The following is a 13164-nucleotide window of genomic DNA, read 5'->3' as shown; positions in this document are numbered from 1 at the left end:
CCACACAGAGCCCTGATTGAGAGTGTTTAAATTGCAGTAGATTGACCGGCCCACTCGACAGGAGTGAGAGTGCAGATACCTGTCCCACAGGCCCAGGGCCCAATCCAAGGACTTGGCCTAGATTTTGGGCTCAACACTCCAGGGTCGGTGCCGAGGGAGCGCCGCGCTCGGAGGTGCCGTTTTCCAGATGAGACGTTAAACCGAGGCCCCGTCTGCCCGCTCAGTGGCTGTGGGCTCTTTCACATCCACCTATTTGAATGATGCAAGCAGTAAGGAGCTGTCCCACACTCAGAACCTACAATCTGCTCTCAACCCCATCCCTCACAATCACAGTGTGTGTGGGGATCGGCGCAGTGTCGCACTGAAGGCATCATTCTGTCACCTCGTCCAGATGGGGGCCGCCCCGCCCCACCCTGACTGGGGTGTTCCTGTGACTGTGCAATGTTAATGTTTGGCCCTGCAGCTGATTGATTGGCCTCTCCTGCCCACGCATGCTGCCCGATTCAGGGTGTTTGGGCAGGGGGAAAGAGAGAGAGACACCCCTCACAGCACAGCGCAGTGTGAGCAGCAGCAAACACTTCAGAAACAAGGATACCACAGTAAGACAGAATGAGAGCAGGGGCCAGGAATGGACAGACACCATGATACACTTCTGAACGATTTCTGCGTGTGCTGTGATTGGATATCGGAGCAGGGCGACAGCAGGCTGCGTACCTGTGTGTGAAGTATCTCCATCTCTGCCTGACCCTGAGCTGTACTGTGTATCAAACAACATCCATTTAACCATCCAGCTATTAGCAGCATCACCAGATCCATGGTAACCAGCCAGCACACTGTCCGCCTGCATGTCCAGAATCCACAGCCTGTCTTTCTAACGGTTGTAACAGAATCTGCAGCTTTTCAATAAAGTGGAAAAATATAAATTTTAATATTCATTTATTGATACATATCTCATCCACCATGAGTTAGTACCAGAACCCATCCCATAACTCGCAGCCCGCTCCCCCCATACACCGACCCCCAGACTCCTCCTCCCCCATACACCGACCCCCAGACTCCTCCCCCCATACACCGACCCCCAGACTCCTCCCCCCATACACCGACCCCCAGACTCCTCCCCCCATACACCGACCCCCAGACTCCTCCCCCCATACACCGACCCCCAGACTCCTCCCCCCATACACCGACCCCCAGACTCCTCCCCCCATACACCGACCCCCAGACTCCTCCCCCCATACACCGACCCCCAGACTCCTCCCCCCATACACCGACCCCCAGACTCCTCCTCCCCCATACACCGACCCCCAGACTCCTCCCCCCATACACCGACCCCCAGACTCCTCCCCCCATACACCGACCCCCAGACTCCTCCCCCATACACCGACCCCCAGACTCCTCCCCCATACACCGACCCCCAGACTCCTCCCCCCATACACCGACCCCCAGACTCCTCCCCCCATACACCGACCCCCAGACTCCTCCCCCCATACACCGACCCCCAGACTCCTCCCCCCATACACCGACCCCCAGACTCCTCCCCCCATACACCGACCCCCAGACTGCTCCCCCGATACACCGACCCCCAGACTCCTCCCCCCCCAATACACCGACCCCCAGACTCCTCCCCCCATACACCGACCCCCAGACTCCTCCCCCAATACACCGACCCCCAGACTCCTCCCCCCCCAATACACCGACCCCCAGACTCCTCCCCCATACACCGACCCCCAGACTCCTCCCCCCATACACCGACCCCCAGACTCCTCCCCCCATACACCGACCCCCAGACTCCTCCCCCAATACACTGACCCCCAGACTCCTCCCCCCCCCAATACACCGACCCCCAGACTCCTCCTCCCCCCATACACCGACCCCCAGACTCCTCCCCCCCCAATACACCGACCCCCAGACTCCTCCTCCCCCCAGACTCCTCCTCCCCCCATACACCGACCCCCAGACTCCTCCTCCCCCCAATACACCGACCCCCAGACTCCTCCTCCCCCCAATACACCGACCCCCAGACTCCTCCTCCCCCAATACACCGACCCCCAGACTCCTCCTCCCCCCAATACACCGACCCCCAGACTCCTCCTCCCCCCAATACACCGACCCCCAGACTCCTCCTCCCCCCAATACACCGACCCCCAGACTCCTCCTCCCCCCAATACACCGACCCCCAGACTCCTCCTCCCCCCATACACTGACCCCCAGACTCCTCCTCCCCCCAATACACCGACCCCCAGACTCCTCCTCCCCCCAATACACCGACCCCCAGACTCCTCCTCCCCCCAGACTCCTCCCCCCCCAATACACCGACCCCCAGACTCCTCCTCCCCCCAATACACCGACCCCCAGACTCCTCCTCCCCCCAATACACCGACCCCCCCAGCCTCCCCCTCCCCTCTACACTAACCCACCACACTCCGTTCCCCCAGCCAATCTGGGGACCTGATTCCTTCAGCCCCTGTCCCCACCCTCCACATCCGGCCCAACTTAAAGTAATTGTTTAAACTTCAGCAAAAAGAGCAGCAATATGACACAAAGGGCTTCAATAAGGTTTGGAACTAAACTATTCACAAATGAACAGCCCCCAAAACAGAAACTGTTTCTTTCCTCTATGTCTAAGAGAGTGGAGCGGGTTTGGGGTTGGCTAATTGATGGTGAGGACATCACTCTGAATCTCGTGACTCAGCATGGTCTGGAGGTCACTCAGCTTCTTCTTGAGGCCAGAGAGGGCCGACAGGACGATGGTCTCGGGTCTCAGGGCACCAGAAGATTCGACATTGAAGTAAAACCTGATGGGAACAAAATGTTTACACATGACACCCGTTCAAACTACTGGAGGGTCCATACGGCCCCTCCGTCGTACACCGGGTGAGGGAGGGTCTATACGGTCCCTCCCTCGTACACCGGGTGAGGGAGGGTCTATACGGCCCCTCCCTCGTACACCGGGTGAGGGAGGGTCTATACGGCCCCTCCCTCGTACACCGGGTGAGGGAGGGTCTATACGGCCCCTCCCTCGTACACCGGGTGAGGGAGGGTCTATACGGCCCCTCCCTCGTACACCGGGTGAGGGAGGGTCTATACGGCCCCTCCCTCGTACACCGGGTGAGGGAGGGTCTATACGGTCCCTCCCTCGTACACCGGGTGAGGGAGGGTCTATACGGCCCCTCCCTCGTACACCGGGTGAGGGAGGGTCTATACGGCCCCTCCCTCGTACACCGGGGGAGGGAGGGTCTATACGGCCCCTCCCTCGTACACCGGGTGAGGGAGGGTCTATACGGCCCCTCCCTCGTACACCGGGTGAGGGAGGGTCTATACGGTCCCTCCCTCGTACACCGGGTGAGGGAGGGTCTATACGGTCCCTCCCTCGTACACCAGGGGAAGGAGGGAGGGTCTATACGGCCCCTCCCTCGTACACCGGGTGAGGGAGGGTCTATACGGTCCCTCCCTCGTACACCAGGGGAAGGAGGGAGGGTCTATACGGCCCCTCCCTCGTACACCGGGAAGGAGGGAGGGTCTATTCGGTCCCATCCGCATATACCGGGGGAGGGAGGGTTTATGTGGTCCCTCCTTCATATAGGAACAGGAGTCGGCCACTCTGCCCCTCGTTCCTACTCCGCCATTTGATAAGATCATGGCTGATCTGTGATCTAACTCCATATACCTGCCTTTGGCCCATATCCCTGCCTTTGGCCCATATCCCTTAATACCTTTTTGTCAACCAAAGCTATCTATCTCACATTTAAATTTAGCAATTGAGCAAGTATCAATTGCCGTTTGCGGAAGAGAGTTCCAAACTTCTACCACCCTTTGTGTGTAGAAATGTTTTCTAATCTCACTCCTGAAAGATCTGGCTCTAATTTTTAGACTGTGCCCCCTACTCCTAAAATCCCCAACCAGCGGAAATAGTTTCTCTCTATCCACCCTATCTGTTCCCCTTAATATCTTATAAACTTCGATCAGATCACCCCTTAACCTTCTAAACTCCAGAGAATACAACCCCAATTTGTGTAATCTCTCCTCGTAACTTAACCCTTGAAGTCCGGGTATCATTCTAGTAAACCTACGTTGCACTCCCTCCAAGGCCAATATGTCCTTCCGAAGGTGCGGTGCCCAGAACTGCTCACAGTACTCCAGGTGCGGTCCAACCAGGGTTTTGTATAGCTGCAGCATAACTTCTGCCCCCTTGTACTCTATATCCAGAGGACTAAAGGCCAGCATTCCATTAGCCTTATTGATTATTTTCTGCACCTGTTCATGACACTTCAATGATCGATGTACCTGAACCCCTAAGTCCCTTTGGGCATCCACTGTTTTTAACTTTTTACCATTTAGAAAGTACCCTGTTCTGTCCTTTTTTGATCCAAAGTGGATGACCTCATATTTGTCTACATTGAATTCCATTTGCCACAGTTTTGCCCATTCACCTAATCTATCAATATCGCTTTGTAATTTTATGTTTTCAGCTACACTGCTTACAATGCCACCAATCTTTGTGTCATCGGCAAACTTAGATGAAGGCATAGAAAGTTTCATATCTAAGTCATTAATAAATATTGTGAATAATTGAGGCCCCAAGACAGATCCCTGCAGGACGATACGAGCCCATGGAATCCAGGGTGCCTTGGCACTTTGGATACAAAACTGGCTTAGTGGCAGAAGGCAGAGGGTGATGGTCGAAGGTTGTTTTTGTGACTGGAAGCCTGCGGCCAGTGGGGTACCACAGGGATCTGTGCTGGGGCCCTTGCTCTTTGTGGTCTACATTAATGACTTGGATATGAATGTAAAAGGTATGATCAGTAAGTTCGCTGATGATACAAAAATTGGTAGGGTGGTAAATAGCGAGGAGGATAGCCTCAGTCTGCAGGACGATATAGATGGGTTGGTCAGATGGGCGGAACAGTGGCAAATGGAATTTAACCCGGAAAAGTGCGAGGTGATGCACTTTGGAGGGACTAACAAGGCAAGGGAATACACAATGAATGGGAGGACCCTAGGCAAGACAGAGGATCAGAGGGATCTTGGTGTGCAAGTTCACAGATCCCTGAAGGCGGCGGAACAGGTAGATAAGGTGGTAAAGAAGGCATATGGGATACTTGCCTTTATTTGCCGAGGCATAGAATATAAGAGCAAGGAGGTTATGATGGAGCTGTATAAAACACTGGTTAGGCCACAGCTGGAGTACTGTGTGCAGTTCTGGTCGCCACACTACAGGAAGGATGTGATCGCTTTGGAGAGGGTGCAGAGGAGATTCACCAGGATGTTACCAGGGCTGGAGCGCTTCAGCTATGAAGAGAGACTGGGAAGATTGGGTTTGTTTTCCTTGGAGCAGAGGAGGCTGAGGGGGGACATGATTGAGGTGTACAAAATTATGAGGGGCACAGATAGGATGGATACTAAGGAGCTTTTTCCCTTCGTTGAGGGTTCTATAACAAGGGGGCATAGATTCAAGGTAAAAGGCGGGAGGTTTAGAGGGGATTTGAGAAAGAACTTTTTCACCCAGAGGGTGGTTGGAGTCTGGAACTCACTGTCTGAAAGGGTTGTGGAGGCAGGAACCCTCACAACATTCAAGAAGCATTTGGATGAGCACTTGAAATGCCATAGCATACAAGGCTACGGACCAAATATGGGATTAGAGTAGACAGGGCTGATGGCCGGCGCGGACACGATGGGCCGAAGGGCCTCTATCCGTGCTGTAGAACTCTATGACTCCACTAGTCACATCCTGCCAATGTGAGTACCTTCCCATTATCCCTACTCTCTGTCGCCTTTCACTCAGCCAACTTCCAAACCAAGTCCGTACTTTTCCCTCGATTCCATGGGCTTCTATCTTAGCTAACAGTCTCTTATGTGGGACCTTATCAAATGCCTTCTGGAAGTCCATATAAATAACATTCATTGACATTCCCCTGTCCACTACTTTAGTCACCTCTTCAAAAAATTCAATCAGGTTTGTCAGGCACGACCTACCTTTCACAAATCCATGCTAGCTCTCCCTGATTAACTGAAAATTCTCGAGGTGTTCAGTCACCCTATCCTTAATTATAGACTCCAGCATTTTCCCCACAACAGATGTTAGGCTAACTGGTCTATAATTCCCTGGTTTCCCCCTCTCTCCTTTCTTAGAAAGTGGAGTGACATGTGCAATTTTCCAATCTAGAGGGTCAGTTCCTGAATCTAAAATCTACACCGGGGGAGGGAGGGTCTATACGGCCCCACCCTCGTACACCGGGGGAGGGAGGGTCGATACGGTCCCACCCTCGTACACCGGGGGAGGGAGGGTCGATACGGTCCCACCCTCGTACACCGGGGGAGGGAGGGTCGAGACGGTCCCACCCTCGTACACCGGGGGAGGGAGGGTCGAGACGGTCCCACCCTCGTACACCGGGGGAGGGAGGGTCGATACGGTCCCACCCTCGTACACCGGGGGAGGGAGGGTCGATACGGTCCCACCCTCGTACACCGGGGGAGGGAGGGTCGATACGGTCCCACCCTCGTACACCGGGGGAGGGAGGGTCGATACGGTCCCACCCTCGTACACCGGGGGAGGGAGGGTCGATACGGTCCCCCCCTCGTACACCGGGGGAGGGAGGGTCGATACGGTCCCACCCTCGTACACCGGGGGAGGGAGGGTCGATACGGTCCCACCCTCGTACACCGGGGGAGGGAGGGTCGATACGGTCCCACCCTCGTACACCGGGGGAGGGAGGGTCGATACAGTCCCACCCTCGTACACCGGGGGAGGGAGGGTCGATACGGTCCCCACCTCGTACACCGGGGGAGGGAGGGTCGAGACGGTCCCCACCTCGTACACCGGGGGAGGGAGGGTCGAGACGGTCCCACCCTCGTACACCGGGGGAGGGAGGGTCGATACGGTCCCACCCTCGTACACCGGGGGAGGGAGGGTCGATACGGTCCCCCCCTTGTACACCGGGGGAGGGAGGGTCTATACGGTCCCCCCCCTTGTACACCGGGGGAGGGAGGGTCTATACGGCCCCACCCTCGTACACCGGGGGAGGGAGGGTCGATACGGTCCCACCCTCGTACACCGGGGGAGGGAGGGTCGATACGGCCCCCCCCTCGTACACCGGGGGAGGGAGGGTCGATACGGCCCCCCCCTCGTACACCGGGGGAGGGAGGGTCGATACGGTCCCACCCTCGTACACCGGGGGAGGGAGGGTCGATACGGCCCCCCCCTCGTACACCGGGGGAGGGAGGGTCGATACGGCCCCCCCCCTCGTACACCGGGGGAGGGAGGGTCGATACGGTCCCCACCTCGTACACCGGGGGAGGGAGGGTCGAGACGGTCCCACCCTCGTACACCGGGGGAGGGAGGGTCGATACGGTCCCACCCTCGTACACCGGGGGAGGGAGGGTCGATACGGTCCCACCCTCGTACACCGGGGGAGGGAGGGTCGAGACGGTCCCACCCTCGTACACCGGGGGAGGGAGGGTCGATACGGTCCCCCCCTTGTACACCGGGGGAGGGAGGGTCTATACGGTCCCCCCCTTGTACACCGGGGGAGGGAGGGTCGATACGGCCCCCCCCTCGTACACCGGGGGAGGGAGGGTCGATACGGTCCCCACCTCGTACACCGGGGGAGGGAGGGTCGAGACGGTCCCACCCTCGTACACCGGGGGAGGGAGGGTCGATACGGTCCCACCCTCGTACACCGGGGGAGGGAGGGTCGATACGGTCCCACCCTCGTACACCGGGGGAGGGAGGGTCGATACGGTCCCACCCTCGTACACCGGGGGAGGGAGGGTCTATACGGCCCCACCCTCGTACACCGGGGGAGGGAGGGTCGAGACGGTCCCACCCTCGTACACCGGGGGAGGGAGGGTCGATACGGTCCCACCCTCGTACACCGGGGGAGGGAGGGTCGATACGGTCCCACCCTCGTACACCGGGGGAGGGAGGGTCGAGACGGTCCCACCCTCGTACACCGGGGGAGGGAGGGTCGATACGGTCCCACCCTCGTACACCGGGGGAGGGAGGGTCGATACGGTCCCACCCTCGTACACCGGGGGAGGGAGGGTCGATACGGTCCCACCCTCGTACACCGGGGGAGGGAGGGTCGATACGGTCCCACCCTCGTACACCGGGGGAGGGAGGGTCGAGACGGTCCCACCCTCGTACACCGGGGGAGGGAGGGTCGATACGGTCCCACCCTCGTACACCGGGGGAGGGAGGGTCGATACGGTCCCACCCTCGTACACCGGGGGAGGGAGGGTCGAGACGGTCCCACCCTTGTACACCGGGGGAGGGAGGGTCGAGACGGTCCCCACCTCGTACACCGGGGGAGGGAGGGTCGATACGGTCCCACCCTCGTACACCGGGGGAGGGAGGGTCGATACGGTCCCACCCTCGTACACCGGGGGAGGGAGGGTCGATACGGTCCCACCCTCGTACACCGGGGGAGGGAGGGTCGATACGGTCCCACCCTCGTACACCGGGGGAGGGAGGGTCGATACGGTCCCACCCTCGTACACCGGGGGAGGGAGGGTCGATACGGTCCCACCCTCGTACACCGGGGGAGGGAGGGTCGATACGGTCCCACCCTCGTACACCGGGGGAGGGAGGGTCTATACGGCCCCACCCTCGTACACCGGGGGAGGGAGGGTCGATACGGTCCCACCCTCGTACACCGGGGGAGGGAGGGTCGAGACGGTCCCCCCCTCGTACACCGGGGGAGGGAGGGTCGAGACGGTCCCACCCTCGTACACCGGGGGAGGGAGGGTCGATACGGTCCCACCCTCGTACACCGGGGGAGGGAGGGTCGATACGGTCCCACCTCATACACCGGGGGAGGGAGGGTCGATACGGTCCCACCCTCGTACACCGGGGGAGGGAGGGTCTATACGGTCCCCACCCTCGTACACCGGGGGAGGGAGGGTCGATACGGTCCCACCCTCGTACACCGGGGGAGGGAGGGTCGATACGGTCCCACCCTCGTACACCGGGGGAGGGAGGGTCGAGACGGTCCCACCCTCGTACACCGGGGGAGGGAGGGTCGAGACGGTCCCACCCTCGTACACCGGGGGAGGGAGGGTTGAGACGGTCCCCCCCTCGTACACCGGGGGAGGGAGGGTCGATACGGTCCCCCCCTTGTACACCGGGGGAGGGAGGGTCTATACGGTCCCCCCCTTGTACACCGGGGGAGGGAGGGTCTATACGGCCCCCACCTCATACACCGGGGGAGGGAGGGTCGATACGGCCCCACCCTCGTACACCGGGGGAGGGAGGGTCTATACGGCCCCACCCTCGTACACCGGGGGAGGGAGGGTCGATACGGTCCCACCCTCGTACACCGGGGGAGGGAGGGTCGATACAGTCCCACCCTCGTACACCGGGGGAGGGAGGGTCTATACGGTCCCCCCCTTGTACACCGGGGGAGGGAGGGTCTATACGGTCCCACCCTCGTACACCGGGGGAGGGAGGGTCGATACGGTCCCACCCTCGTACACCGGGGGAGGGAGGGTCGATACGGTCCCACCCTCGTACACCGGGGGAGGGAGGGTCGAGACGGTCCCACCCTCGTACACCGGGGGAGGGAGGGTCTATACGGTCCCACCCTCGTACACCGGGGGAGGGAGGGTCGATACGGCCCCCCCCTCGTACACCGGGGGAGGGAGGGTCGAGACGGTCCCACCCTCGTACACCGGGGGAGGGAGGGTCGAGACGGTCCCACCCTCGTACACCGGGGGAGGGAGGGTCGAGACGGTCCCACCCTTGTACACCGGGGGAGGGAGGGTCGATACGGTCCCACCCTCGTACACCGGGGGAGGGAGGGTCGAGACGGTCCCCCCCTTGTACACCGGGGGAGGGAGGGTCGAGACGGTCCCACCCTCGTACACCGGGGGAGGGAGGGTCTATACGGCCCCACCCTCGTACACCGGGGGAGGGAGGGTCGATACGGTCCCACCCTCGTACACCGGGGGAGGGAGGGTCGATACAGTCCCACCCTCGTACACCGGGGGAGGGAGGGTCTATACGGTCCCCCCCTTGTACACCGGGGGAGGGAGGGTCTATACGGCCCCACCCTCGTACACCGGGTGAGGGAGGGTCGAGACGGTCCCACCCTCGTACACCGGGGGAGGGAGGGTCTATACGGCCCCACCCTCGTACACCGGGGGAGGGAGGGTCGATACGGTCCCACCCTCGTACACCGGGGGAGGGAGGGTCGATACGGTCCCCCCCTCGTACACCGGGGGAGGGAGGGTCGATACGGTCCCACCCTCGTACACCGGGGGAGGGAGGGTCGATACGGTCCCCCCCTCGTACACCGGGGGAGGGAGGGTCGATACGGTCCCCCCCTCGTACACCGGGGGAGGGAGGGTCGATACGGTCCCACCCTCGTACACCGGGGGAGGGAGGGTCGATACGGTCCCACCCTCGTACACCGGGGGAGGGAGGGTCGATACGGCCCCACCCTCGTACACCGGGGGAGGGAGGGTCGATACGGTCCCACCCTTACCTTTCTGGTTTCCCATTGGGATCGTACGGAGCCTGGATCTCCTCATCGTCCAACTCCGAGTACTCACTTTTGGGCCTGAAAATTTCACAGAAAAGGTTAAAACTTAGAGACAGTAACAACACTACAAGTCCCTCACTCACCACCCCACCACTCAGCCTTAACCCCCTCATGTGGCCCTCCCCCCGCCAGCTCATGGGAAAGGAGGAAAGAGGAGCAAAGTGAAGTGGGATGGGTCAACACAGGTCGGGGGGAGAGAGAGAGGCTCCACTCCATTAACAGTCTCACCATTCCTCAGGCTTGGGGAAGACAGTGTGCCTCAGTGCATTGTCAGGGTCGTATTCGAAGGACACCCCCGCAGTCGGGTTCCACTTGGCGTGCTCCTTCCCAAAGCCCTTCTTGGCGTAAGCTCTGAGCCTCAGCTCCTGACCTTTCCGCAGCTTCACAATCAGGATATCTGAAAGAGAGAAGGCAGAGTCACAGGAACCATCTACTCCCCTGCCTCCCCCGCGCCCCACCCACCCGCTCGCTCCCCACCCACACCGCCCCCTCACGCTCCCACCCCATGTATCCCATCCCCGCCCTCCCCACCCCTGCTCTGAGCTGTTCTATCAAATAAGAGTGAGCAGACACTACGTCATTTGCAATAATGGATCACTGGTGCAACAGCGAGTTCCCACAAGCAGCAATGAGTTAAAATAACCAGATTATCTCTTTTGGTGATTGGTTTCGGGATGAGTTTGGCCAGGACAACAGGGAGAACTCCCCTGCTCTTCAAAATAGAGGCCGTGGAATCTTTTACGTCCATCTGAGAGGGCAGACAGAGCCTCGTCTAACATCTCATCCAAAAGACAGCAGCTCCGACAGTGAGGCGCTCTCTCAGTACTGACCCTCCAACAGTGCAGCGCTCCCTCAGTACTGACCCTCCAACAGTGCAGCGCTCCCTCACTACTGACCCTCCAACAGTGCAGCGCTCCCTCAGCACTGACCCTCCGACAGTGCAGCGCTCCCTCACTACTGACCCTCCAACAGTGCAGCGCTCCCTCAGCACTGACCCTCCGACAGTGCAGCGCTCCCTCACTACTGACCCTCCGACAGTGCAGCGCTCCCTCAGTACTGACCCTCCGACAGTGCAGCGCTCCCTCAGTACTGACCCTCCAACAGTGCAGCGCTCCCTCACTACTGACCCTCCAACAGTGCAGCGCTCCCTCACTACTGACCCTCCGACAGTGCAGCGCTCCCTCAGTACTGACCCTCCGACAGTGCAGCGCTCCCTCAGTACTGACCCTCCGACAGTGCAGCGCTCCCTCAGCACTGACCCTCCGACAGTGCAGCGCTCCCTCAGCACTGACCCTCCGACAGTGCAGCGCTCCCTCAGCACTGACCCTCCGACAGTGCAGCGCTCCCTCAGCACTGACCCTCCGACAGTGCAGCGCTCCCTCAGCACTGACCCTCCGACAGTGCAGCGCTCCCTCAGCACTGACCCTCCGACAGTGCAGCTCTCCCTCAGCACTGACCCTCCGACAGTGCGGCGCTCCCTCAGTACTGACCCTCCGACAGTGCAGCGCTCCCTCAGCACTGACCCTCCGACAGTGCGGCGCTCCCTCAGTACTGACCCTCTGACAGTGCAGCGCTCCCTCAGCACTGACCCTCCGACAGTGCAGCGCTCCCTCAGTACTGACCCTCCGACAGTGCAGCGCTCCCTCAGTACTGACCCTCTGACAGTGCAGCGCTCCCTCAGCACTGACCCTCCGACAGTGCAGCGCTCCCTCAGTACTGACCCTCCGACAGTGCAGCGCTCCCTCAGTACTGACCCTCCAACAGTGCAGCGCTCCCTCACTACTGACCCTCCAACAGTGCAGCGCTCCCTCAGTACTGACCCTCCGACAGTGCAGCACTCCCTCAGCACTGACCCTCCGACAGTGCAGCACTCCCTCAGCACTGACCCTCCGACAGTGCAGCGCTCCCTCAGCACTGACCCTCCGACAGTGCAGCTCTCCCTCAGCACTGACCCTCCGACAGTGCGGCGCTCCCTCAGCACTGACCCTCCGACAGTGCGGCGCTCCCTCAGTACTGACCCTCTGACAGTGCAGCGCTCCCTCAGCACTGACCCTCCGACAGTGCAGCGCTCCCTCAGTACTGACCCTCCGACAGTGCAGCGCTCCCTCAGTACTGACCCTCTGACAGTGCAGCGCTCCCTCAGCACTGACCCTCCGACAGTGCAGCGCTCCCTCAGCACTGACCCTCCGACAGTGCAGCGCTCCCTCAGTACTGACCCTCCGACAGTGCAGCGCTCCCTCAGCACTGACCCTCCGACAGTGCAGCGCTCCCTCAGTACTGACCCTCCGACAGTGCAGCGCTCCCTCAGCACTGACCTTCGCTCAGAACCAAGCTGGGAGTGTCAACCTAATTCCTTGAATTGGAGCCTGAAGCCACGCCCGCTGACTGAGGAGAGACTGCGAATAACTGGGCCAAGCTTAAACAGGAGGACTGTGTAATCATGAGATGAAGCTGTCGGTCGGCCTGCCTTCAAGCAGTCCAATGTGAGAATTCAAGAGGTTTAATGGGACAGTCAGCACAGAGGACAGGTGAGAATCCTTCTGACTCGGGAGTATTGGGGGACTTTTTTATTAATTCATTCATGGGATGTGGGCGCCGCTGGCGAGGCCGGCATTTATTGCCCATC

General features: G+C 60.3%; 1 protein-coding gene across 1 annotated transcript in view; it reads right to left on the bottom strand.

Moving 5' to 3' along the window:
- Positions 1–2419: 2419 nt before the first annotated feature.
- The window catches only part of polr2c (RNA polymerase II subunit C), a 29034-nt gene continuing 18289 nt past the window's right edge, over positions 2420–13164 (bottom strand). The window contains exons 6-8 of the mRNA XM_067977311.1: positions 10767–10935; positions 10482–10556; positions 2420–2795 (exon numbers count right to left, since the gene is read on the bottom strand). Coding sequence (XP_067833412.1) covers positions 2651–2795; positions 10482–10556; positions 10767–10935 — 389 coding nt within the window. The 3' untranslated portion in view covers positions 2420–2650. The remainder of the gene's footprint in view (positions 2796–10481; positions 10557–10766; positions 10936–13164) is intronic.

This window comes from Heptranchias perlo, unplaced genomic scaffold (genome assembly GCF_035084215.1).
Source record: "Heptranchias perlo isolate sHepPer1 unplaced genomic scaffold, sHepPer1.hap1 HAP1_SCAFFOLD_1410, whole genome shotgun sequence".
Taxonomy (NCBI): domain Eukaryota; kingdom Metazoa; phylum Chordata; class Chondrichthyes; order Hexanchiformes; family Hexanchidae; genus Heptranchias; species Heptranchias perlo.
This window is presented reverse-complemented; position numbering and strand designations above follow the sequence as displayed.